Source organism: Sapajus apella, unplaced genomic scaffold (assembly GCF_009761245.1).
Source record: "Sapajus apella isolate SASKATOON/1434 unplaced genomic scaffold, GSC_monkey_1.0 scaffold11, whole genome shotgun sequence".
NCBI lineage: Eukaryota > Metazoa > Chordata > Mammalia > Primates > Cebidae > Sapajus > Sapajus apella.
The window spans coordinates 25,199,829-25,227,380 of record NW_022436951.1 but is presented as its reverse complement, the minus strand read 5'-3'; the positions used below and the strand labels follow the sequence as shown (position 1 = coordinate 25,227,380).

The 27,552-nt window shown below is 45.2% G+C and overlaps 1 protein-coding gene and 1 long non-coding RNA gene across 3 annotated transcripts in view; both read right to left on the bottom strand.

Moving 5' to 3' along the window:
- MYO10 (myosin X) overlaps nt 1-27,552 on the bottom strand; it is a 273,707-nt gene that overhangs the window by 72,321 nt on the left and 173,834 nt on the right. For both annotated transcript variants that reach the window (XM_032279066.1, XM_032279065.1), the window contains exon 19: nt 23,772-23,852. In XM_032279066.1, coding sequence (XP_032134957.1) covers nt 23,772-23,852 — 81 coding nt within the window. The remainder of the gene's footprint in view (nt 1-23,771; nt 23,853-27,552) is intronic.
- Nucleotides 1,278-15,454, bottom strand: LOC116552343. Its single transcript, XR_004269339.1, has 3 exons — nt 15,444-15,454; nt 13,092-13,099; nt 1,278-1,616 (listed from the first exon to the last, which is right to left on the bottom strand). It is a non-coding gene; the product is annotated as an uncharacterized LOC116552343 (long non-coding RNA).

The window sequence follows — 27,552 nt, the reverse complement described above, 5'->3', positions numbered from 1 at the left end:
CAGTCACCAAACAGATGCCAAATATTAAAAAGAGCACAAGGTCATCCAGATTTATATTACTGGAGTGCTGGACAGGGCTTGAGAAATCACCCCATCCCATCATCCCATTTCTACAGGGAGAAACTGAGATGAAGTCACCCCTCTTCATTGATTAAAAACATAGCTAAGAAAAGAGTTACTTCATTGATAACAGATATAGCTGATTTATAAATATTCATGACTATATACTGAGATACCAGAAGAAAAAAAAGTTACATGGAAAGTTTCCTTGAAAATCGCTCAGTGCCGTCTGCTCTGAGATAAATGGTAATTTATTGGCAAGTCCTTGGTAAACTCTGCTTTCCAGAAGGCATGAAGGCCTGGTGGGAAGAGGGTATTGGTGAGCTGGGCATCCTAGGAGTCCTTTCTCTTGCTTATTCATGTATTAAAGTGGTTGCCTGCAATTTATAATGGGAAATTAGCCAGCCTTAGGTCACGGCCAATATCTGTTAAGTATAAATTAGAAACACCACAAAATATCCCACGGAGCAGTTGGGAGTTGCTAGGAAACAGGAGGTCAGGCAGCACTCAAAGGCCAGGTTATTCCCATCCCCGGGCCTCTCCAGGCCTCTCCAGGCTGGACTCTGGGTGGTGGGCGCCACAAGTGGATGCAGCCTCCACGCCCAGGCGGGGAGTCCAGGCTTTTGCGCTGGGTGACTCGAGCTGCATCAATGTGTCTGCCCCCCCTGCTCCCATCAGGAAAGGGTCCAACGTGTGACATGCCAGGCTGGCTTCAGGGGCAGCCTGATGCTGCCTGAGAATTCATACAAAAGAGTTTTAAGTTGAAGACTATTCCACAGATTAAGCACAATGTTAAAAAAATAAAAGGGATGCAAAAAAAAGAGAGAGAGAAAGCAAAGAAAGGAGTATATGCTCCTAAATCCAAGCAGCAGCAAACAGAAGGCTGTTCATGAGTGACAGCTGTCTCCTCACTGTCCTTATTAACATATTTCACCCACTTCCTTTAGTGATTCACTGTCTTTTTCGTTTTTTTGTTTGTTTGTTTTTGAGTTGTAGTTGCTCTTGTTGCCAAGGCTGGGGTGCAATGGTGCAATCTCAGGTCACCGTAACCTCCGCCTCCCGGGTTCAAGCAATTCTCCTGCCTCAGCCTTTCAAGTAGCTGGGATTACAGGCATGCGCCACCACGCCCAGCTAATATTGTATTTTTAGTAGAGATGGGGTTTCTCCATGTTGGTCAGGCTGGTCTCGAACCCCCAGCCTCAGGTGATCCACCCACCTTGGTCTCCCAAAGTGCTGGGATTACAGGCATGAGACACCGCGCCCAGCCCCAATTTCTTTACTTAACATCTACCACATCTTTAGACTTAAAGAATGACTTTCAGTGTTCTGACCATACTTCTTCCATGAATTTGTTTTTCCCCATGCCTACCCCAAAATGAACATACGTCCTTCACAAATTCTACCTCGTGATGTACAGCTGAGTTCAGTCAATGGTGCCCACATTCAAATGACTGATCACGAGAAGACATGAACACGTTTCACTGGAAGAGCCACACAGTAAACACCAGAGCTCTCTACCAAGACTCTGATGTCAGGCCGGGCATGGTGGCTCACACCTGTAATCCCAGCACTTTGGGAGGCCAAGGCCGGCGGATCACCTGAGGTCAGGAGTTTGAGACCAGCTGGCCAACATGGTGAAACCCTGCCTCTATTGAAAATACAAAAATTAGCCAGGCATGGTGGTGGGCTCCTGTAATCCCAGCTACTTGTGAGGCTAGGTAGGAGAATCACTTGAACCCAGGAGGTGGAGGCTGCAGTGAGCTGGGACTGCACACTTGCACTCCAGCCTGGGTGATAGCAAGACTCTGTCTCAAAAAAAAAAAAAAAAAGACTCCGATGTCACTTCTTTCTATATTGATGACTATGACTGCTGTTTATCAGCCACCATGGCCATCAGTGGTGACTCGGTGCCAGAGGCTGAGCCAGGAATTTTACAGACTTGCTCACAGTTCTTCTTTGTACCCATCCTACAAAGGGTGACTTCTGTACTCCCTTCCCTGATGGGAGAACAGAAAACTAAAGTGACAGACCAATGACCTGTGGCTGGTAAAAGGCAGGCAGGATCCATGCTAAAACCTCATTTGGTCTACCTCGATGTGTGGCCTCCCAGGACAGCCTCATTCGTCATTTCACTCCAGAAATGTTTAAAGAGTAAGTTGCTTTATCATCTTGTTCACCACAAATTGTCTAAAGGAGAGCCTGCTTTTATTCATTGAGCAAACAGCAACAAATCAACTTGTTCCTTGAGAGGAGAACCCTATGCTGTTAGCCCTGAAATAGGCAGAAAAACACCCAGGTTAATGAATTGTTACAGAGTCACCAGGCCAATGGGGAGAGCTACAGGGCAGAGTCTAAATTCTGTGACTTAAACGACAAAACCGTGGGACCAGGCCACAGTGGTGAATGTGGTTTAAAAATGCTACCACGAGGCCAGGTGCAGTGGTGTGTTCACACCTGTATTCCAGTAATTTGGGAAGCTGAGGCAGGAGGATTCCTTGAGCCCAGGTGTTTGAGACCAGCCTGGGCAATATAGGGAGACCCCATTTCCACCAAAAATAAACAAAATTAGCTAGGTGTGGTAGTGCACACTTGTGGTCCCAGCTACTCAGGACGTAGAGGTGGGTGGACTGCGCCCAGGAGGTCGGGGCTGCAGTGAGCTGAGATCCCACCACTGCACTCTAGCCTGGGCCACAGGGTCTCAAAAACAAGCAAACAAACAAACACCCCAACCCCCAAAATGCCACTAGGACACATTACACACTGCAGACACTGTAAAAAAATCCTCCCAGTCAGGTCGGGCATGGTAGCTCACACCTGAAATCCCAGCACTTTGGGAGGCCGAGGCAGGTGGATCATGAGGTCAGGAGTTTGAGACCAGCCTGGGCAACATGGTGAAACCCCGTCACTATTAAAAATACAAAAGTTAACTGGGTGTGGTGGTGGGTGCCTGTAATCCCAGCTTCTTGGGAGGCTGACGCAGGAGAATTGTTTCAACATGGGAGGCGGAGGTTGCAGTGAGCTGAGATCACGCCACTGCATTCCAGCCTGGGCAACAGGGCAAGACTCTGTCTCAAAAAAAATTTTAAATCCTCCCGGTCCGTCTCCGCATTCAACTCCATCGATGTCCGGGCATTATGCACTATGATCTGAGGCCAGTCTGTGACATAGGTACGGAAACAGAAAAAACTTGGACCAGCTCATCTCTTTACTCTTTCCTACATTTTTGCACCCAACCCTCACTAGAGTTCACTCTCAATTGAGGAGTCTCTCTTCATCCACACCCACAGATCAGGGCACCTTTCCAGGTACTGCTGCTGGTTTCCACTCTGCACAGCACCCAATGAAGCACAATGTAGGTCTCAGATACGGGACTGCACATTTACCAAAATGACCAGAACAAAGAACAAAAAGAAGCCTTTGCATCCAGGCCAGTTGCTACGGGGTCTTTGAATATTCCCAGCCTGCTTTCTCAATCATCTATACTTTGTGGCGACATGCTGGAACAAGAAGAATGGATGTGCTGTGAGCAGGCAAGGTGAGAAGTGGAGAACAAGCGGCAATTGTATTGTAGTTAATTATTTTAATTGAGCATGAGAAGGGAAAGGCTTGAACTCGAAGGAGGTTGGCAGAGCCCCAGAGTTTATGTAAACCAGGAAATGCCTCTCGCACGCCCCAGATAGCAGGAGCAACTGAATAGAAGCGGCCCATCTGCTGATGGAACAACACTGCAAACAATGGCCGCTCTGAGAGACGGTCAGTTTCACAGAGTTTTGCAGCGGTTCTACCTCTTTGTTCCTGCGTGCTCGCAGGCTGTATTAGAAGCCTGGAAATCCCAGTCAAATGATGTCAGGACCAGGTCCAACCTGCCCTTCCACTTCTGCACAGGACCTTATTTCCCTAATTCACAAGGTACCTCTGATTAAAAGCCTCTAAGAGCTGCAACTGTCTGCATTTGCGGTCCAATGTAAACTGACCAGCTCACGCTTTACTGGAAGCGATGCCATGCAGCCAGTGAGTCAAGTGCATAGGCCAACGTTTCAGAGTCAATACCAGGAAAAAAAAAAAAGAAAGAGAAAAAGAAAAAACGTGGTAGGCTAATTTTCCTTCTGCAATTCCTGAAACCACAATTAATATAGTAACAAGCCTTGCATTTGGCCTTAATAATCCAGCGGGATTTGTTTTAGCTCAGCAAAATTTGTCGTAGACCTCTACTTACATGTTATAATAACCATACTTAAACCTCTGCGGTCCCATAAGAGAACACAATCAAAGTATGTCTATAAGATTTCATATTCAAACCATGGTCCTTCGCCAAATGGCTAAAAGCTGAAATCTCAGTTGTTCAAACTTATTATGCATACTCTTATTTCATATTCTTATTTATCTAAAGAGTTATTTTAGAGAACAAATCACTAAATCCGGTCTAAAGCACTGGTTTGCTGGTGATTTTTTCACCATCCTAAATGTGGAGGGTGGGGGAAAGATGTTACTATGTCTTTAACAGAGCCAAACTTGGAGAACATCACAGTAGAATTCCAAAGCTAAACAGTATTCCCTTTTAAGTGAAATACTGACAAATGAAGCATCTGGCACCCTTTAATGAGCTGTTTTATCCTTTCAGAGTGGCTGAAACTAGGACAGCCATTCATCTGAGACAGTGGCTAGCACAGAGCAGTCATACAACGCCACAGGGCGCACTGATACGAAGCCCACCACCGCCATTTACCAGCTTCTAACACAACTTACTAGGAAAGGAAACAAATAGAGTTTAACTTAATGGCTAAATACATCCAGAAAATGTGAAATGATACACCATTGTCCGTTTTCACCACGTTTAATAGTAAAACACAGTTAAAAGCAATAACAAATGCTATAATAAAAGTTAACTTGTATGTAGATACCATTTTTACTGAGAGCAAATAAAGGTAAGAATAAAAACCAAGAAAGCATCAGCACTGACAGCCCAGTGGTTTTAAGAAGACGTGGTTCTACCCCCTGGGGGGGCACCTGGGAGTGTCTGGGGACATGGAGAGGGGGACTGTTACAGGCGTCTAGCAGGTAGACGCCGGCGCTGCTTTGAAGCCTCTTTCTAAGCACAGGCTAGAGCCCAACAACAAAGAATACACTGTCCAGTCCAAAATGCCAGTAGTGCCAAGGCCAAGAGCCCCGACTTACCCTGATAAATAGGAAGAGGGTTAACAAGAATCATCTATTTGAGAGATCACTGACGCAGAAGGAAAAGGATATGAAGTTTAATTATGGACACATTTCAGTTCAAAGTGCTGAGCAGGTGAAGCAGACCAGCACAGAACGGGAAAATCTAGAAAACTGGGGAAATTAAGCAAGTTACGAAATTCAGGGAGACGATGAGGCCAAAGCTTAGAGGAGGGTTTTCAGCTGAAATACACAGTGGAGACGTACTCACCTAGCCCGGAGCTGAAGGAAAGGAGCCAGTGTTTCTTTTGGAGCCCAGCAAGTGAGAAGGTGGGGGCAGAACCCCAGGCCATGCCTACATCCAGAGGAACCAGTCAAGAGGAGGGGGGGTGGTCAGAGAGGTGTCAGGAAGGAGGGGTGGTTAGCAGTGTCCCAGGCCTGAGAGCAGGGGGTGGGGATTAAGAGGCAGGCCAGAGAGAAACTTGCGCTGGGACGCTTCCAGCAGAAGGGAAGCAAGTGCAGCTCTGAGTGCCTGGCTTTAGAAGAAAAGAACCACAGATTCTTTTGGGAAATGTTCAACAGTGAGGAGAAGACTGCTGAAGGTGTGGGAGCCAGTCAAGTTCCTATTCACCCTCACTTCTCCCTTTCAGCAGGTGTATGTGTACGTGTATCTGTAAATCCATACAGCTCTCAGGGGAGGCAAGACAAAGTTTTAAAAAAAAAAAAAAAAAAAGGGGGGGGGGGCCGGGCGCGGTGGCTCAAGCCTGTAATCCCAGCACTTTGGGAGGCCGAGGTGGGTGGATCACGAGGTCAAGAGATCGAGACCATCCTAGTCAACATGGTGAAACCCCGTCTCTACTAAAAATACAAAAAATTAGCTGGGCGTGGTGGCGCGTGCCTGTAATCCCAGCTAGTCAGGAGGCTGAGGCAGGAAATCACATGAACCTGGGAGGCGGAGGTCGCAATGAGCCGAGATCGTACCACTGTACTCCAGCCTGAGCAACAGAGGGAGACTCCGTCTCAAAAAAAAAAAAAAAAAGTATGGAATTGTCCTTTAGAAAAGGCTGTAACAATTTATACTCCCAGCAGCAGAATCCATTAATGGCAGTTTCTTCAAATAGTTACAGAAACCGAGAAGTGTTATTAAAAAGCAACATAGAGCCAGGAGCGGTGGTTGTGCCCCAGCTGCTCCACTCCGGGTGCCGAGGCAGAAGGATCTCCTGCAGCCAGGAGTTTGAGGCTGTAGTGTGCTACGGTTGTGCTTGTAAATAGCCCCTGCACTCCAGCCTGGGCAACATAATCAGATCATGTCCCTTTGGGGGAAAAAAAAAAAAAGGACAAAACCATTAAACCATTCAATCCTCATACTAGCAAAAATATCTTAATTATTTTAAATTTCATTTATTTGATTATGCTACTGAGAACTTCAAGTAATTTTATATTTCACCTTTGGCAAATTTTCTGTGAATGTGTTTTACTCAGTTTTCTACTAAAACATATTGTTCTCTTATTGATTCATGAAGGCTCTTTATATATTAAAGCTCTACATCCATTGTTATATACATTATATATATATATATTTATATATCTTGTTTGCTGTTGGCTTTAATGAAGGCAGTTTGGCTATGTATACATCAAAGTCATAACTGATTTGGCAAACAGACTTTCAAGAATTTTTTTTTTTTTTTTTTTTTTTTTTAATAGACGGGGTTTCACCATGTTGGTCAGGCTGGTCTTGAACTCCCGACCTCGGGTGATCCGCCTGCCTTGGCCTCCAAAGTGCTTCGATTATAGGCGTGAGCCACTACGCCCAGCCTGACTTTCAAGAATTAAGGAGAAGAAAGTGTTTGTGCACATGAAAAATACAACACTATTATTTGCAACAATAAATAAACAATCCAGTAATAGAAATTTGACTTGAAAGAATAGCCACTGACGGAATTTTAGAGTCATGAAAAATAAATAAGAATGTTTCAAGATTTATTAAGTTAAAAAAAAAAAGTAGGTTACAAAATTAAAGTAAGCTATGTTCCCAATTTAAAGGGGAAAAAAAAGTATATATGTAACAAATATAAACGGAGTTGTCTCTGGCTGGTAAAATTATGGGTAACTAATTTTTTTTTTTTGAGACAGAGTCTCACTCTGTTGCCCAAGCTAGAGTGCAGTGGCTCGATCTTGGCTCACTGCAACCTCTGCCTCCTGGGTTCAAGGGATTCTCTTGCCTTAGCCTCCCAAGTAGCTGGGACTACAGGCATGTGCCACCATGCCAGGCTAATTTTTTGTATGTTTAGTAGAGATGGGGTTTCACAGTGTTAGCCAGAATGGTCTCGATCTCCTGACCTTGTGATCCACCGGTCTTGGCCTCCCAAAGGGCTGGGATTACAGGCGTGAGTCCCTGTGCCCGGCCATGGGTAACTAATTTTTAAAACATTTCACATATTTCCCAAATATTTTATAATCAGTAAAAATTGCCTTTATATTGGAAAGGGGTAGGTGCAAACCCAGCAACTAATGTGATGGTGTTTTTATTATTACTATTCTTTGTCACCTATTTTTGAGGGTCAGAGAAAGAACTGGCCCGAGAAAAAAAGGAAAGTACCCCTAGGATGGAAGAAGAACACAGTGAAATGCTGAAGAGCCAATGAAGCAGAGCGGACCATCTGCACTGATGGGGGAAAACCCGGGGGAGCTGCAGACCCTGATCTCCAGAACCCCAGTCCACCCCCAGGCCCTAACCTCTGCTCTTCAGTCTCCAACCTGGCCCCTGGGCTCCAGAGTCTTCCAAGGGAGTGACACCTGGGAGGGAGGCTGACGGGGATTTGGGAATTGGTCCTTTGTAGCTGGCTAGGGGAGCAAAGTGGCCTTTAGAACAAAGTCACTACCAGAAAGCACACATTGAGGGGGCTCCCGGGAAGATGTTAGTTCAGGGCAGCTGATGCTTAGAGGGAAAAAAATTATCTTGTTCTGCATGAGCTAGACAGCCAGGGATGGGAGGTAGGGGGAGGTGGGGAGGGAAGGGATTCGTTCAAAGTGGGATCCTGAGTGCCATACAGATTGGACATGATTCCCTAGCTTCATCAGGATAAGCCAAAGTAAAAATGCAGGACAAGCCAAAGAGGCTGCAGTTTTGTACCCCTGTTTTAGCAGTTAGCACCTCCAGGGAGGGGAGCAGGCAAGACTGACTGGGGTCGCCTCTTTAATCGCGCCACCTTCCCATAGATAGCCTTCAGCCACCAAGGCATTCAGCAGAAAGAGGGAAGTATTTCTGTATTCCATCATTCCAGCCCTCTTGCAAGCAGCAATGTGGTTCCGGACCTGAGGACCCACATATAGAAACCCAATAGAAGCGAGGAATGAGAAAACCAGTTTCACGTTGTAAGAGAGGCAGCAAATACGTGCGGCTTTCCCATAGAGCATGCACCTTTGCCTCTTTCTTATGAGCATAATAAGTGTGTGTCAGATTAATTACTCTCAAAAACTGATGGCAAACAAACAAAAAAAAAAACGCATTCTCATATTTGGTCTTAGCGCAAAAATCTATGCAACAAAAGCAGATTTAGCCAAGTAGCCGTCAGCCATGTGATTATTCATTTCTTTTAAATGTAACTCAATTGACTATGAAAGGCCCACTTTCAACATGAAAACATCTCCCTTCCAGGCATATTTAGCAACTGAATAGACAGCAACAGAACACCATTCCCACATCGGGGCAGCGGCAGAGATTAGCATTTCAGTCACTCTTCATTTTTTTCTTTCTTTGGGGACCTCAACTTCGGGGAGTACAGAGAATCCCAACAAAATGTGCCTCATCAGGTTTTACCAGGCCGATTATAAATTCCCAACATGTGTGTGCTTGTGTGAAATAAGCACATGATATTCAACAGATGACCATTCACCTCCTATAACTTCTCACATTTCCATACTTGCGTATGAACAGGTTTATAATGCGATTAAAAAAGAGATTATTCTCATGCAGATTTTTTTAAAGCTTCCTATAAAGCACGAGGCAGGGAAAAAAGCTGGATGACTGCAGTGTATAAACTCCTAAAGAAAAATATTTTGAAATAACAAATTCAAACAAAAGAAACCATCAATTTCCCCCTTCAACCTAATATTAAAAAAGAATTTTTCCTATAAAAGGTGAATTCCATATAAACATATATTGCATTATCAAGGCCTTAACTGATAAGTTTTTACAAAAAAATTTGCAGTTCAAACTTGCACATGCAACCAAAATCAGCACTTACCCACTTGTAAACACTTCTGGTGCCTGGAGAAACAGCAAAATCTGTTCCTGTTGTTTGATCTCGGCAGTTTTACACCACCATAATCACGGCAAGTTAGATGAAAACTTTTAAGCAGAACAAGAAAGAAAAATCCCTACCTTGGGTTTCTTTCACCCCTTCAGTTTTTGTCCACTGTAAATGGCTGCATCTTTAGCAGTCTGGGCAAGAGCATCTAAGCTGACAGACACAAAAATGGGCTTTCTTTGGCTGGCTGGTGTTCCCAGCCTTTTATGTGGTGTCTCGGGCTGTGCTGCTTAATTCATTCCTGATTCTATTCAAAGGAAGTCCAGCCTGGCGAGGCTGACGTGATAGGAACAGCTGAAGACACTTTTGACTGCAGGGGCAAACTAACCATCACACACGCATCAACAAATGTGTAATTACGTTTCAAGGCCCAAAGATTTTTGATTTTAAAAGTCAACCAATAATTAAAAAAAAAAAAAAGTCCTAGGACAAAATCAAGCAATTTAGTTGTATGTTGGAAAATCGACCCAGAGAACAAGAACAGTACTCTTCGCTGGTGCTGAGCTACATTCACGGGAAATTATCCGGATCTCTACAGAGCTCTGCTGAATAGTTTCCATGACAACTTGGTAAACAGGATGGAAGTGACCACTGAGGGGTTTACTGGGATTGTTTTGTTTGGGGAGGAGAATGGTGGCTTTAAATGCTTCCTTTACTAAAATTTCCTCCAAAGGTAAAAAACGCAGCTTTTTACAGATCTTCTGTATCAGATGTTTTCAAAAGTCAAAGAAATGCTGGTAATGGGTGCTCCAGTTGCAGGAGAGGCAGTCAAAACAAAGGGGGACATTGAGTGGCAATCAGAAAACCAGGTGGCTCATGCTTATAATCCCAGCACTTTGGGAGGCCTAGGCAGATAGATCACCTGAGGTCAGGAGTTCAAGACCAGCCTGGCCAACACGGTAAAATTCCATCAATACTAAAAATACAAAAATTAGGCTGAGAGAGGTGGCTCACGCCTGTAATCCCAGCACTTTGGGAGGCCGAGGCAGGAGGATCACCTGAGGATGGGAGTTGGAGACCAGCCTGACCCACATGGAGAAACCCTATCTCTACTAAAAACGCGAAATTAGCCAGGCGTGGTGGCGCATGCCTATAATTCCAGCTACTAGGAGGCTGAGGCAGGAGAATTGCTCGAACCTGGGAGGCAGAGGTTGTGGTGAGCCGAGATTGCACCATTGCACTCCAGCCTGGGAAACAAGTGTGAAACTCCATCTCTGAATGAATGAATGAATGAATGAGTGAGTTAGCCAGGCATGGTGGCATGAGCCTGTAATCCCAGCTAATTGAGAGGCTGAGGCGGAAGAATTGCTTGAACCCCGGAGGCAGAGGTTGCAGTGAGCAAAGATCACACCACTGCACTCTAGCCTGGGTAACAGAATGAGACTTGGTCTCAAAAAAAAAAAAAAAGAAGGCCGGGCGCGGTGGCTCAAGCCTGTAATCCCAGCACTTTGGGAGGCCGAGGCGGGTGGATCACGAGGTCAAGAGATCGAGACCATCCTGGTCAACATGGTGAAACCCCGTCTCTACTAAAAATACAAAAAAAATTAGCTGGGCATGGTGGTACGTGCCTGTAATCCCAGCTACTCAGGAGGCTGAGGCAGGAGAATTGCCTGAACCCAGGAGGCGGAGGTTGCGGTGAGCCGAGATCGCGCCATTGCACTCCAGCCTGGGTAACATGAGTGAAACTCCGTCTCAAAAAAAAAAAAAAAAAAAGAAAGAAATTTCATTCTCAGTGCTTCACCCTTTGACCAGGTAATCAGAAACTTCCCATTCTTACAGAATATAACTTGGAAAAAAAATGTTCCTCACATTATAAACAGATTACAAACATCTGGCATTTTGACACATCACAGTACATATTTGTCAAAAGCCAAAGAACCATATAACACTGACAGTGGACTGCTAATGTAAACTCTGGATTTTAATAATAATGTAGCAATACTGGCTTATTATAACAAACACACCACATTCGTGCACGATGTTAATAAAAGAAAATTGTGGTGGGGGTGGCAATTTGGAAACTGCCTGTAGTACAGGCTCAAACTTTCTGTAATTTTTTTTTTTTCCCTAAGACGGAATTTCGCTCTTGTTGCCCAGGCTGGAGTGCAATGGCGCGATCTCGGCTCACCGCAACCTCTGCCTCCTGGGTTCAGGCGATTCTCCTGCCTCAGCCTCCCGAGTAGCTGGGACTACAGGCACGTGCCACCGTGCTCAGCTAATTTTTTTGTATCTTTAGTAGAGACGGGGTTTCACCATGTTGACCAGGATGGTCTCGATTTCTTGATCTCGTGATCCACCCGCCTCAGCCTCCCAAAGCGCTGGGATTACAGGCGTGAGCCACGGTGCCCGGCCAATTTTTTAATGTTCTTTAAAAGTCTATTAATGTTAAAGATAAAAATGTCCATCCACTAAATGTCAAAGACTAAAGAGAAATTGTTTTTAAGGCTCCTTATGCCAATCTACCAGAGGTTATTTAAAACTAAGCTCAAAAAAGCAAAGGTCTTAAAATAGATTTTTCTGTGATTCAGCTTATATTTGGGGTTAAACTTGTCAGGACAAAACAGGCGGTAAAAATATAAACATATAATGTAAGTATGCGTTATTTCACACAGTAATACACAGCTGTGTCATGTCCACGTGACCTCACTTAATACACATAACCGCCGTCCTTAGCAGGTACTGTCAATACATACATGTTAAACCCAAGGAAAGAATGCCTGGCCACACCAGGTGTAGTGATGAGACCCGAGGGGACCTAGGCACACACCTTTGATCTATTGCCTCAGTGGCTTCCTGAGCTCCTGCACCTGGGTGGCTATGCAATACCTGTCTATGCCAACGGTATTGCGGTGTATAATAATGTGCTAGACCCAGAGCACCCGACACCCTGTGTCTCAGCAGGCGTGGTGCAGGGTTTCTCAGGCCCTTGGGGCAGGGCATGAAGGACTGAGTCGCCCAGGCTCTGTAGGTAACTAGGCAGGCTTGTGGAGGGAGTGGTGGCTGGGGCTGGGGAACAGGTGAGGTAGTAGTCAATGCAGCTTTGGGAAAACAGTCACAAAGGATGAAACAGAAAATAAAAACCAACAACATGACAACAAGCACAGGCAGTAAAAAGGTAAGCAAAGCTCTATCAAAAAAAATCCTAATCGCCCACAAGAGCTTTGAGAGATGCTATTGCATATTGTGTTGATGGTTAAACAAAAATGCCGAGATAAAATTGTCCTTGGAGGCTGTTTACTGGAAGCAGGAAAATGTATTCTTACTAAGAGCTTGAAAATATTTGACACACTCCTGTGAATGAATATCTGACATTTTCACATTAATCTCAAATGGCCAGAAGAAGAGCAGCAAGGGGAAGATGCAGAAATGCAGATTTCATTCATTACAATTAAGACCTTTCCCAGGCCAGGCACAGTAGCTCACGCCTGTAATCCTAGCACTTTGGGAGGCTCAAGTGGGTGGATCACCTGAGGTCAGGAGTTTGAGACTAGCCTGGCCAACATGGTGAAACCCTGTCTCTACTAAAAATACAAAAATTAGCCAGGCGTGATGGTGAGTGCCTGTGACCCCAGTTACTCGGGAGGCTGAGGCAAGAGAATAAACCCGGGAGATGGAGGTTGCAGTAAACTGAGATCATACCATTGCACTCCAGCCTGAGCAAGAAGAGCGAAACTCCATCTCACACACAAATACAAAAAACAAACAAACAAACTTTCTCATGAACAGTAAGGGTTTAAAAAACAAAAATTAAAAAGCAGGGCAGGCGTGGTGACTTCCATCTGTAATCTCAGCACCACTATGGGAGGCCAAAGCAGGAGAATCGCTTGAGGTCAAAAGTTTGAGTCCAGCTTGGGAAACACCGTAAGACCCCATCTCTGTGAAAATTTAAAGATTAGGCAGGCCCAGTGGTGGCGCATGCTACTCCCAGCTGCTTGGGAGGCTGAGGCAGGAGATGCCTGAGCCCAGTTCAAGGCTTCAGTGTGCTATGATGGTGCCACTACGCTCCAGCCTGGGCAACAGAATAAGACTTGTCTCTTAAAAATAAAAAAATTTTAAAAAGTAAAGGAATAAAAGAATGGCTACTCCACACACAGAGCAGTCCCAAGGGCTGCTGGTTGCCTTTTTTTTTTTTTTTTGAGATGGAGTCTTGCTGTCACCAGGCTGGAGTGCAGTGGCGTGATCTCAGCTCACTGAAAACTCCACCTCCCGGGTTCAAGCGATTCTACTGCCTCAGCCTCCTGAGTAGCTAGGATTGCAGGCACACGCCACCATGCCCAGCCAATTTTTGGATTTTTTAGTACAGACGGGGTTTCACCACGTTGGCCAAGATGGTTTCAATCTCTTGACCTCGTGATCCACCTGTGTTGGCTTCTCAAAGCTGGGATTACAGGCGTGAGCCACCACACCCAGCCTTTGGTTGCCCATTTTCATGGTTATTTCTTGATGATATGCTAAACAAGGGGTGGATTATTCATGCCTCCCCTTTTTAGAGGACACAGGGTAACCTCCAGAGGTTACCATGGCATTTGTAAACTGTGCTGGAGGTGTAAGTGCTGCAGTGAGGACGACCCGAGGTCACTCTTTTTTTTTTTTTTTTTTTTTTTTTTGAGACGGAGTTTTGCTCCTGTTACCCAGACTGGAGTGCAATGGCGCAATCTTGGCTCACCACAACCTCCGCCTCCTGGGTTCAGGCAATTCTCCTGCCTCAGCCTCCTGAGTAGCTGGGATTACAGGCACGCGCCACCATGCCCAGCTAATTTTTTGTAGTTTTAGTAGAGACGGGGTTTCACCATGTTGACCAGGATGGTCTCGATTTCTTGATCTCGTGATCCACCCGCCTCGGCCTCCCAAAGTGCTGGGATTACAGGCGTGCGCCACCGCGCCCGGCCCCGAGGTCACTCTTGTGGCCATCTTGGTTTCGGTGGGCTTTGGCGGCTTCTTTACCGCAACCTGTTTTATCAGCAAGGTTTTCTGACCTGTATTTATGCCGACCTCCTGTCTCATCCTGTGACTCAGAATGCCTGCCTGGTCTGGGAATGCAGCCCAGTAGGTTTCAGCCTTATTTTACCCAGCCCCTATTCAAGATGGAGTTGCTCTGGTTCATACACCTCTGACACTGTCACCCAAGCAGCCACCATACTGCAATCCGTGCCTGGATGTGAATGAATTTCATCATCCTTTTCGTACTGTCTTTGCAAATTATGGACTGACGCGCCTCACACCAAGTCCAGCTGTCGGTTAAGTGGAGTGGAAATATCACACTACAGATTCACCAGTGAAGCAGAAAATTATGTTATCTGCAAAAACGCCTGGAAACAGAAAGGAAAGTTGCCTATTTGTGGTGGATGAATGACCTCCATTTCATACATTCTGCAAAATCGCCTGGAAACAGAAAGGAAAGTTGCCTATTTGTGGTGGATGAATGACCTCCATTTCATACATTCTGCAAAGCAAGGAGCAAGAGCTAAGTGATAAGAAATCATCTTGGGAGGCCGAGGCGGGTGGATCACGAGGTCAAGAGATCGAGACCATCCTGGTCAACATGGTGAAACCCTGTCTCTACTAAAAATACAAAAATTAGCTGGGCATGATGGTGCACGCCTGTAGTCCCAGCTACTCGGGAGGCTGAGGTAGGAGAATTGCTTGAACCCAGGAGGCGGAGGTTGTGGTGAGCCGAGATTGCGCCATTGCACTGCAGCCTGGGTAACGAGAGCGAAACTCCGTCTCGAAAAAAAAAAAAAAAAAGAAATCTCATGCACGCTATAATCAGGGATGCCTTTGCTTCCACAGTGACAAGAAACAAGGATGTATTTTACACTCGTGGAACTTAGATTCTGTGAAATATGGCAATAGATAATATGTGGACTGAGTGAATAACCTATAATTCCAGAAAGTTCCATCTCAATGTTAAAATCTAACGTTTACTTAACCTTTCAGTTTAAACCTTGTCATGTATCAGATCCTCACACCTGGACCTCCCGCCCTATCATGCGGATAACAAAGGCCTGTGGGGGAATACCCCATTTGGAGATAGGAATATTTGTATATGAATAACCAGCCTCCAGACCAAGAAGTATTTGTGAATGAGCCCCTGGTGCTGTGCTTACCTATCCCTAAAGGACCATGAACCTGAGGGGGGCTATGTCTAGAAGGGGTCAGCTGAGTAGGTAAACAGGGCAAAGGAACAATATGTCACCATAAAAAGATTGAAACACATAGGCTAGGCATGGTGGCTCATGCCTGTAATCACAGAATTTTGGGAGGCTGAGGTGGGTGGATCACGAGGTCAAGAGATCGAGATCATCCTGGCCAACATGGTGAAACCTGGTCTCTACTAAAAATATAAAAATCAGCTGTGCATGGTGGTGTGCGCCTGTAATCCCAGCTACTCAGGAGGCTGAGGCAGGAGAATCACTTGAACCCAGGAGGTGGAGGTTGCAGTGAGCCAAGATTGCGCCACTGCACTCCAGCCTGGTGACAGAATGAGACTTCATCTCAAAAAAAAAAAAAAAAAAAAAAAAAAAAAAAACCAGAGAAAGATATAGGAAGGAAAAAAAAAAAAGAAAAAGATATAGGAAAAATAACATGGGACCCAAAATTCAAGGCAAGAAATGTGTCACATTATCATCAGAACTTTTTATTTTTTTTTATTTATTTATTTTTTAAATTTAGAGATGGGGGTCTTGCTATGTTGCCCAGGCTGGAGTGCAGCGGCTATTCACAGGCGCCATCCCACTACTGATCAGCACGGGAGTTTTGACCTGATCCATTTCCGACCTGGGCTGGTTCACCCCTCCTTAGGCAACCTGGTGGTCCCCCGGCTCCCGGGAGGTCAGTATATTGATGCCGAACTTAGTTCGGACGCCTGATCGGCATAGCGCACTACAGCCCAGAACTCCTGGACTCAAGCGATCCTCCCACCTCAGCCTCCCAAGCAGCTGGGATTACAGGCATGCGCCACCACGCCCAGCCAGAACTTTTTAAATAAATATTTTGTCTTTGGTTGGTTGTTTTCTTTGAGACAGGTGTCACTCTGTTGCACAGGTTGGAGTGCACTGGTGCGATCTCGGCTCACTGCAGCCTTGACCTCCCAGGCTCAGATTATCCTCCCACCTCAGCCTCCCAAGTAGCTAGGTCTGTAGGTGTACACCGCCACCCCCAGCTACTTTTTTTTTTTTTTTTTTTTGAGACAGAATCTCACTCTCTCCCAGGTAGCTCACTGCAACCTACACCTCCTGGATTCAAACAACTCTTCATGCCTCAGCCTCCCAACTAGCTGGGGTTACAGGTGCACACTACCATGCCCAGCAATTTTTGTATTTTTGGTAGAGATGGGGTTTCACCATGTTGGTCAGGCTGATCTTGAACTCCTGGCCTCAGGTGATCCGCCCACTTCAGCCTCCCAAAGTGCTGGGATTACAGGTGCAGGCCACCGCGCCCAGTCTTTTTTGTAGAGACATGGTTTCGCCACGTAGCCCAGGCTGGGCTATAACTCCTGGGCTCAAGCTATCCGCCTGGCTCCCAAAGTGCTAGGATTACAGGTGTGAGCCACTAGGCCTGGTCAGGTCTGAAAGACAGAAAGGAAATGAAGATTGGAAGAAAGGACGAAAGAAAGAAAGAAAAGAAAAAGAGGGAGGGAGGGAGGGGAAAGGAGAATAGGGGGAAAGGAGAAAGGGAGGGAGGGAAGGAGGGGAAGGAGAAAGAGAGGGAGGGAGGAGAAAGGAGAAAGGGAAGGAGGGAGGGGAAAGTAGAAAGGAAGGGAAGGAGGGAGGAAAGGAGGAAGGAAGGAAAAAAGGAAGGAGGGAAGGAGAAATGCAGGCAGCACCTGGATTACATAAATATAAATCCCCAGGAGAAAATGTGCTAGATTCATTAAATTCATTCATCAAGTTATTACGCCCCTGGAAACAAAAGGCTGATGCTTCTATAATGTCAGCACAGAGCTCTACTGTATGTGTGAGGCCATAAGCTGTCTAGGATGCTGTCAACCTGAGGGGCTGAGTCTGACCTAGGAAGGAGCCCTGTGAAGACAGGACTACGGGTGGGTCACCAGGACTCATTTATGTGAAAGGAGCTAACATCCTCCCAAAGTCCTTGACAGAAGACCCCTGTGTGAGATGGTTTCAGCATCCTTGTCCTCATCCTTGTGTCTTGGGATAGAGACAGATGGGACTGCAAGACCAACAGCTCACAAGGCTCCCGTGGCCTGCCTGACTCCACATCTCCAGCTTCCTCCTCCCATCACTTGATATTCCATTTTCCAGTAGATATGGCTACAGGGCAACTCTAGCCTTCCCGGTTTCCCCCTCTGGGGCCTGGTCTTCAGTCTCTTGCAGCACAGACATCTTTCCCTTCTTCACTTAAGTAAACCTGACTCTATGCAATGTGTGGTGGCTCCCAGCACTTTGGGAGGCTGAGGCAGGCAATCACTTGAAGTCAGGAGTTCAAGACCAGCCTGGCCAACATGGTGAAACCCCATCTCTACCAAAAATACAAATATCAGCCGGGTGTGGTGGCACATGCCTGTAATCCCAGCTACTCAGGAGGCTGAGGCAGAGAATGGTTTGAACCTGTGAGGTGGAGGTTGTAGTGAGCTGAGATTGCGCCACTGCACTCCAGCTGGGAGACAGCAAGACTCTGTCTAGAAAGAAAACAGAAAAGAAAAGAAAGGAGAGAGAGAAGAGGGAGGGAGAGGAAAGAAAGGGAAGAGAAGGGAGGGGATGAGAGGAGAGGGAAGGGGAGGGAAGGGAAGGAAAAGAAGGGAAAGGACGGGAAGAAAGGTAGACTCTACTTAAAAGGCTGCTTGTGCTACAGGCCTTCTTGCACCAGATCCCAGTCCCAGAAACATTAGATTAGGCCCCTGCCTTTTTGGAGAAGGCTGGACCGAATCTTTGAGGGTACTGTTCTGTCCAGTTAAAGATTTAAAGACGATGCTGCTGGAACCACGAGGTTTCCCTCCTAGAACCTGCGTCCTGGACACAGCAAACGTAAAGACAGAATGGGGAGGAAAGCCAGCCAGGTGGGTTCCAAGGGACAGCACAGGCTGAATCTGCAGGAAACAGACCCAGGCAACTCCCACAACTGGTTCTCACACCCCAGAAGGTGTCCCGATGTGTATCTGTCAGTTCCCTGCTTTCATTCTGCCCGGAACCTCCTCCGGGCGTTTCTGAAGAATGTTAATGAGAGACTTTTCTGTCTGGAACTTACTTGCTAAAACACCAGGCAGGGACGCCCTTGGGGAGACTCTGATGAGGAAAAGCAGGTTTTCTATCTTACAGAAATCTGTGGTTGGCTGGAGCGCTTTTGGCTGCCACTGCTACCATCCAAGCAAATCACAATCCACGAAGCTAAAAGGTGTCATTACCAACTGAAACTCCCGTAATGGAGAGGTCTACCCTTTGTGAACTCTGAAAACTCAAAGCTCAGCAGAAGGTTGCATCCATGGCCAAGGCCCGCGGCAGCCCTGCCTCTCGCAGGAGGCAGGCTTTTCTAGCTGCTTCCTCACTGAGCACCAATGAGGCTAGCCAAGTGCCTTCCATACAACACTCAAGATCAGTAAAAGGCTTTTTACAGAAGAAGAAAAAAGCCCACATGTTGTGACACCTGAATGGACACATGCGTTCAACATTTCAGTTATACACTCCTTCTCTGGACCACTTTTTCAAAATAAAATGTAGAAAACCCAAATTAAAAAAAAAATTAGGCTGCGCGTAGTGACTCATGCCTGTAATCCCAGCACTTTGGGAAGCTGAGGCAGGCAGATCATGAGGTCAAGAGATCGAGACCATCCTGGCCAACATGGTAAAACCCCATCTCTACTTAAAATACGAAAATTAGCTGGGAGTGGTGGCACATGTCTGTAGTCCCAGCTACACGGGAGGCTGAGGCAGGAGAATCACTTGAACTCAGGAGGCGGAAGAAGCCGCAGTGAGCTGAGATCATTCCACTGCACTCCAGCCTGGGTGACAGAGCGAGATTCCATCTCGGAAAAAACAAAAAAATCACAAATAATCCAAACAAAAGCTCACAAAGAATTTCTAGATTCTTTAGGCCCAGATGCCCATGCTGGAGTTCAAACCCTTGGCAAGGAGGAGAGGCAGCCTGTCCTGAAAACCATGGCAGGTAAAGGGGGTGTGCTCTCACTAGCCCTGCAAATGTGGGAGTCTTCAATCTACTTCTGAAGGCACAAAAGCAGCTACAGGTGTTTCTGTTGTTCTAATCCTACAGGTCTCTAGGATACTGGACTTTAGAGCTATCATTCTGATTTCTTTATGATCATATAACCTACAAAAAAAAAATACTTCTGCCTGGGTGCGATGGCTCATCCCTATAATCCCCGCACTTTGAGAGGACGAGGTGGGCAGATCAACTGTGGTCGAGAGTTCGAGACTAGCCTTACCAACATGGAGAAACCCCATCTCTACTAAAAACATGAAATTAGCTGGGTGTGGTGGCACATGCCTGTAATCTCATCTACTTGGGAGGCTGAGGCAGGAGAATCACTTGAACCTGGGAGGCGAAGGTTGTAGTGAGCCAAGATCAGGCCATTGCACTCCAGCCTGGGCAACAAGAACGAAACTCTGTCTCAAAATAAAAAAAAAATTATATATTTGTTAAAACCTATGCTCCTTGCTCCTGACTAATGCACAAAATACCTAAATACACACATATTTGAATACCACCTCCCAAGTCCTTTGATGGACTGAGGCTGGAGAGCAAAACGAGACGAGGAAAAACTCTCATCCCCCCACACTGAAAATACACATTCCCCATCTCTAGGGAGGGAGAAGGCAAGATTTCTCCTGTGAAATATCTAAAAGAATCTATTTTTGGATTTAAAAAATATATAAGAACTCTAAATAAAGGTTGTTTGCATACATTTCACAGAACATAATAGGCAGTGACAGTCCAGTATTTCCAATGGAACTAAATGAATGCCAATCGAGACATAGCTGTATTTCCATAATCAAATTAGCATCTCCATTTACCACCACACCTACATTTTAGGCCTCAGACAAGTCAGCTCTTGTGCCTCTGCCTTCACTTGCTGAGTGCCTTTATTTATTTATTTATTTATTTAGAGACAGTCTCACTCTGTTGCCCAGGCTGGAGTGCAATGGCACGATCTTGGTTCATAACAGCCTCTGTTCATAACAGCCTCTGCTTCCTGAGTTCAAGCAATTCTTCTACCTCAGCCTCCCACGTAGCTGGGATTACACGCCATGTGCCAGCACACATGGCTTTTTTTTTTTTCTTTTAAATAGAGACAAGGTTTCACCATGTTGGCCAGGCTGGTCTTCAACTCCGCCCACCTCGGCTTCCCAAAGTGCGGGGATTACAGGTGTGAGCCACCACGCCCAGCCTTCTGAGTGCCTTTAAAAGGGCACCAAGATATTCTGTGAAAGGTTTCTATAGCCTATCACTTGCTGGGTTATTAATTAGCACCTGTCATATTTCAGGACATGTAAAGCAAGCCAACACAGATGCAAACATGAGGTTGAGTTAGTTCATTTTTAAAATGCAAAACCCACGCTGGGTGCGATGTCAGGAGTTTGAGACCAGCCTGGCCAATATGGTGAAACCTCGTCTCTACTAAAAATCCAAAAGTTTGCCAGCTGTGGTGGTGGGCACCTGTAATCTCAGCTACTCAGGAGAATTGCTCGAAACCGGAAGGCAGAGGTTGCGGTAAGCCGAGATCGCGCCACTGCACTTCAAACTGGGCAACACAGTGAGACTCCGTCTCAAAATAATAATAATAAAAAAAGTAAAAAATAATAAAATACAATGAAATAAAATGCAAAATCCAAAGCAATTAGGTACTACCAAATTTCAGCATGGAAAAATAGGGTCGGTTCTGCATATTCTGGCTGCTGAACTGCTTTCAAGGAGGCCTAATTTCAAAAGCTAGTACAATTTGAAGGAAAAACTAACTCTGTGCCATCCCAGAGAGAAAACAGAAACGCTGGGGACTGCGTATTTCAAATTAAATTTTCTATCTTTATTATAGCACTGCCAGGGTGGGAATTTCAGATGCCAACGAATGTAAAACTGTTTCACACCACGAAGAACGAGAAAAAAAGCTTCCAATTAAACTATGGCTCACCAGAAACTGTGAGAGGCAGACCAGCAACCAAGACTTCAGTTTTTTAATTTTTAGAAACAGAGTTTTGCTCTGTCCCACAGGCAGGAATGCAGTGACATAACCTTGGCTCACTTCAGTCGCCGCCTCCCGGGTTCAAGCAATTCTCCTGCCTCAGCCTCCCAAGTAGCTGGGACTACAGACGCGTGCTGCCATCACGCCCAGCTAATTTTTGTATTTTTAGTAGAGGCAGGGTGCCACCATGTTGGCCAGGATGGTTTCGAATTCCTGACCTCAAGCCATCCACCCACCTCTCAGCCTCCCAGAGTGCTGAGATTATAGGCATGAGCCACCACGCCCAGCCAAGCACCCAAGACTTTACATCGAGAAAATACCTTGCCCGTTTGAAAGATGAAATATGGCACTATTACCCTTATCGTAAAAAGGGGAGAGAACACCATCAGAGATTGAGCAACTCCTGGCATCTACATCAAAAACGCAAAGCCCACCTCTACTGTCTGGTAAATTCTGCCCTCCGGGGTGTACAAAGCAAATGAAGTAGGATTTAAACCAGCTACATGACATAGTGTTATATACAGAGAGAGATGTTCTAACTATTAATTTCCTACATTCTATCTCCAAAAAAGCTATGCATTTGCTTCTGTTGTCATTTTTTTGTGATAATCTTAAATTTTTTGACATACATTTGAAAAATGGAAAGATGGGTTCCTTTTTAAACTACCAGAACCATGCACATAAAGTCAGCACAGATCTTCCACAGAAGACTACTTCGTCATTTCAGGTCACACAAACACGAAATTCTTACCCATTATACCTCACAGTAAGGAAACAAACTGAACAGGTTACTTTCTCTTCGAGAAATGTCCAATTTTGCCCCTCTGGAAGACAGAGAATTCAATATTGTGGTTCCAGACAGAGTCTGGCTCTATCACTCAGGTTGGAGCTCAGTGGCGGATCTTGGCTCACTGCAACCTCCGCCTCCTGGGTTCAAGTGATTTTCATGCCTCAGCCTCCTGAGTAGCTGGGTTTACAGGCATGCGCCACTATGCCTGGCTAATTTTTGTATTTTGTATTTTTGTTTCACCACATTGGCCAGGCTGGTCTCGAACTCCTGACTTGAAGTAACCCGCCCGCCTCAGTCTCCTAAAATGCTGGGATTACAGGTGTGAGCCATTGCGCCTGGCTATTGTGGTCCCTATAAGCATGCATCTTTAAACTATAAATGAGGAATCCATGTAATATTAAGACAAAGGCAATTGGTTGACATAAAAAATAAGATCCAGCATCAGTCAAGTTACCAGAATGTAATAAACCAAGTCTCATGGGAAACAGCTCTGATCAGATTTTTTACCTTAAACCTTATGAGGATGGCATCTAGTTCTTTAAAATAAGGAGTTCTTAAAATTACAATTTTGTAGTGGTTTTCTCCCGTAAGAAGCGTTCCTAAGAGGCTGTTTGCTGAATCAAAATAATTTAAATGCATTAACAACACTTTAAGACAAGCTACCCAATTAGCTGTGGCTTCAGCGACTGCATATATCTAACACTATAGCTTCTTTGTTTAGGGAGCTTTTCCTTTTTAAACTTACATTGTTTCTAATGGGATTATGAAATTAAAAAGCTGAAATCAAACAGCCAAGACATTAATACTTATGACATTCTTTTGGGCGTCTTCTAATTAGTTATAATCAACTATTTAAAGTACTTAAAATTTAGCATTACTACTTAAAGCCTCTTCACCATGTTTAAAATAACAATAAAGCAAAAAAAGAAGAAAAGAAAGAAAGAAAAATAAAAACTTAAAAAGAATCAGCCACCACACACCAAATAATTCCTCTACAAAGGTGTATCATACTCTGGAACTTTCCCAAGAATTTTAAACCAAATGCTAAAAAAAAGTAAAGGCTTCACAATGTTTCCTTTTCAAATAGATTTCCCTAAAGCTTAATAACATCACTCAAAAGCAGATGAACAGGCTCAAGGGACAAAGGGAACTTTTTCATTTAATGTCAAGTTATAATAATGTCATATCCATTTCCAACCATCTACAATGAAAGGCCTTTGGAGAAACCAAATCTGCGAGTAACCACCCCAGGAGGCTGTGTCCTTCAAGACAGAGCCCAGCCTAGGACTGTCATAAATCTTACCTTCTGCATGTTTGGCTTGATACAGCGAACAAAGAAAGGATTAGAGGAGCTTAGCGTTGCCATTAAGGAATGCAGTGAGTCCTATTAGAAAGAAAAAAGTATATGTTGATTTAGTCTCCTATTATGTCATTCTTTAAATTTCTCAGTACTCTATGCACTTAGAAACAAGAATTTAAAAAACACACCATAAATCATAGGAGTAATAACTTAGAGGCTTTCATTTTTTTTTTTTTTTTTTGAGACGGAGTTTCGCTCTTGTTACCCAGGCTGGAGTGCAATGGCGCGATCTCAGCTCACCGCAACCTCCGCCTCCTGGGTTCAGGCAATTCTCCTGGAGGCTTTCATTTTTTAATTGTCATTCTAATATAAAATAAAGATATTATGATTCAGTGTATTAATAACTGAAATGGTTTGCTAATACACCAAACTCATTTATCACTTCCTTTGAAACAGTACTATTTTAATAAGCCATTCTGTCAACAAACAAAAACCATCCTAGGATATTTCAATTTTTTTTTTTTTTTTGAGACAGAGTTTCGCTCTTGTTACCCAGGCTGGAGTGCAATGGCGCGATCTCGGCTCACCGCAACCTCTGCCTCCTGGGTTCAGGCAATTCTCCTGCCTCAGCCTCCTGAGTAGCTGGGATTACAGGCACGCGCCACCATGCCCAGCTGATTTTTTGTATTTTTAGTAGAGACGGGGTTTCACCATGTTGACCAGGATGGTCTCGATCTCTTGACCTCGTGATCCACCCACCTCAGCCTCCCAAAGTGCTGGGATTACAGGCTTGAGCCACCGCGCCCGGCCTTATTTCAATGTTTAAGACAGAAAAACTGAGAAGCAGCCACTCTTCCACTGTGATTACTCCTCCTAATAATTCATTATTTCCATCAAAATGACAGTCTAACCCAGTATTTCACCGGTCTCTGAGCCACAATCTCTCACTCTTAACCTTCAAATCACTAGACTCTAGCTCAATCTTTAATACCATTTTCTTTATTTTTCCAGTTTATTTTTGGGGGAGTTTTTAACATTTACCAAAGCAGACAGAAGCATACAATGAGTTCTCATCACCAGCTTCAGCTCATAGCTAATCTCATTTTACCTGATCCATACATACAATACCCACCCCTGTGGAAAAGCAAATCCCAGACATCATGTGATTTCATCCATCAGCATTGCAGGATTAAAGGCTAAACACCTGAAAGCATTGTGCAACCACAGTATCATCACACTTTAAAAGATCTGACATGAATTCCTTAAACTAATATTAACATGTGTAATGGTCTCATATTTCATATTAAAATGCTTAACTGTTTCAAATTTTATGATTTTTATTTTTATTTTTATTTGAGACAGGGTCTCACTCTGTCACCCAGGCTGGAGTGCAGTGGCATGATCACAGCTCACTGCAGCTTCAACCTCCCAACTCAAGTGATCGTCCTACCTCAGCCTCCTGCGTAGCTGGGACTACATGGACATGCCACCATGCAAGGCTAATGTTTTAATTTCTTGGTGGAGATGAGGCCTCACCATGTTGCCGGGGCTGATCTCGAACTCCCTGACGCAAGCAATCTTTCTACCTAGGCCTCCTAAAGTGCTGGTATTACAGGCATGTGTCACCATGCCCAGTCCAATTTTTTTGGTTTTTTTTTGAGACGGAGTCTTGCTCTGTCGCCCAGGCTGGAGTGCAGTGGCACAATTTGGGCTCACTGCAGCCTCCGCCTCCCAGGTTCAAGTGATTCTCCTGCCTTGGCCCCCGGAGTAGCTGGGACTACAGGCACGTGCCACCATGCCCGGCTAATTTTTTGTATTTTTAGTAGAGATAGGGTTTCATCTTGTTTGCCAGGCTGGTCTCGAACTCCTGATCATGATCTGCCTGCCTCAGCCTCCCAGTATGCTGGGATTACAGGCATGAGCCACCTCGCCCGGCCAGCCCATAATTTTGAAGCAGTTTGTTCTTTTACATCAGAATGCAAATACAAGTCATTCATTGAATGGTTGATATATCTTTTTTTGGTTGATATATCTTTTAATTCTCCTTTAATCCACTGGCTTTCCCTCCATCTCTGTCTCTTTTTCCTTCTTGTAATCTTGCTGAAGAAAACTGAACTGTCTAAACACTACAGGTATTGATCGACTTACCACCTATGCAACTTACGACCATTCGACTTTACGACCACAATCGCTAGCCACGACTGCTCCACGTCTGGCAGCGCAAACGTTGCCCAGCTGGGCATACGACAGTGCGGACCAGCTTCCCGCAGCACTACCATCTCCGCGTGCACCATTTCAACTGTACATATAGCCTACTCAACTTACGACCAAATTGTGTTACGACCGGTCCGCTGTCCCGACCATGGTCGTAAGTCGAGCACTAGCTGTACCTGGATTCATTACTTCTCCAGCTCAGAAAACTTTAAAATTTCTCGCAGGACAAAACATCCTGACACTCATGGCCCTTCATATTCTGATACCAACTTCAGTTCTCACCAGGTGTCCTGTCTGGCTGGTGTTCTACTGTCTGTTGACAGCCCTGGGAGACAGGGCTTGCATCGCTGTGCCTGGGCTCTTCTGCCTCCACCTGCACCTGAAAAGCACGCCCACCCTTTTCCATTTTCTTCACTGCTAGTCCAGTTTAAGTCTCAAACATTCCAAAAACTTTCCAAGGCCTCATGCAGTGGCTGGTGTCTGTAATTCCAGCATTTTGAGAGGCCAAAGCAGGAGGATTCACTGGAGGCCAGAATTTCAAGATCAGCCTGGGGAACACAGTAAGACCCCATCCCAGTAAAAAAAATCTAAAAATTAGCTGGGTGTAAAAAATGAGCCGGGTGTGGTGGTGCACACCTGTAGTCCCAGCTACTCAGGAGGCTGAGGCAGGAGAATTGCTTGAATCCACGAGGCGGACGTTGCAGTCAGCCAAGATTGTGCCACCGCACTCCACCCTGGGCAACAGAGCGTGACTCCATCTCAAAAAAATAAAAAATTAGCTGGGTGTTGTGGCTTACACCTGTAGTCCCAGCTACTCAGAGACTGAGGTGGGAGAATCATTTGAGCCTGGGAGTTTGAGGCTGCAGTGAGGTGTGATTATACCACTGCACTCCAGTCTGGGTGACAGAACAAGACCCTGCTTCATACATACACACATACATACATACACACACACACACACACACACACACACACACACACACAGACATGCATAAACACACACATGCATGCAAGCACATATATACAGGGAAAATAAAAAGCTTCCCCAGAGAACTCCTGGCAAAACCAACGTTCTAGAAAAAGAAAACTGAACATCACTGCTGTAAGATTAAGAGCCTAGGACAAGGTAGCTGACATCAGTCTTCTCTAACCATAGGCTTGGTCGATATCCCCTAGTTATGATACCACAAACACACCCGGGGGAAAAAAAGGAACATCTAGACATGAGAAGAAACGTATCCCATTTCCACATGAGCCTCTAAATACAAATCAGAGTGGTCCCAAATGGCCTTAAGGAGGTTGCTATTCCAAAACCTTAGAAGAAGTAGCTATTTCTTATTTTTTTTTAAAAAAAAAGATCTATATAGTTTCATCTGACTCAGAGAAAAAGTCTGTTTTATTTCTTTTCTCTTTTTTTTTTTTGAGACGGAGTTTCGCTCTTGTTACCCAGGCTGGAGTGCAATGGCGCGATCTCGGCTCACCGCAACCTCCGCCTCCTGGGTTCAGGCAATTCTCCTGCCTCAGCCTCCTGAGTAGCTGGGATTACAGGCACGCGCCACCATGCCCAGCT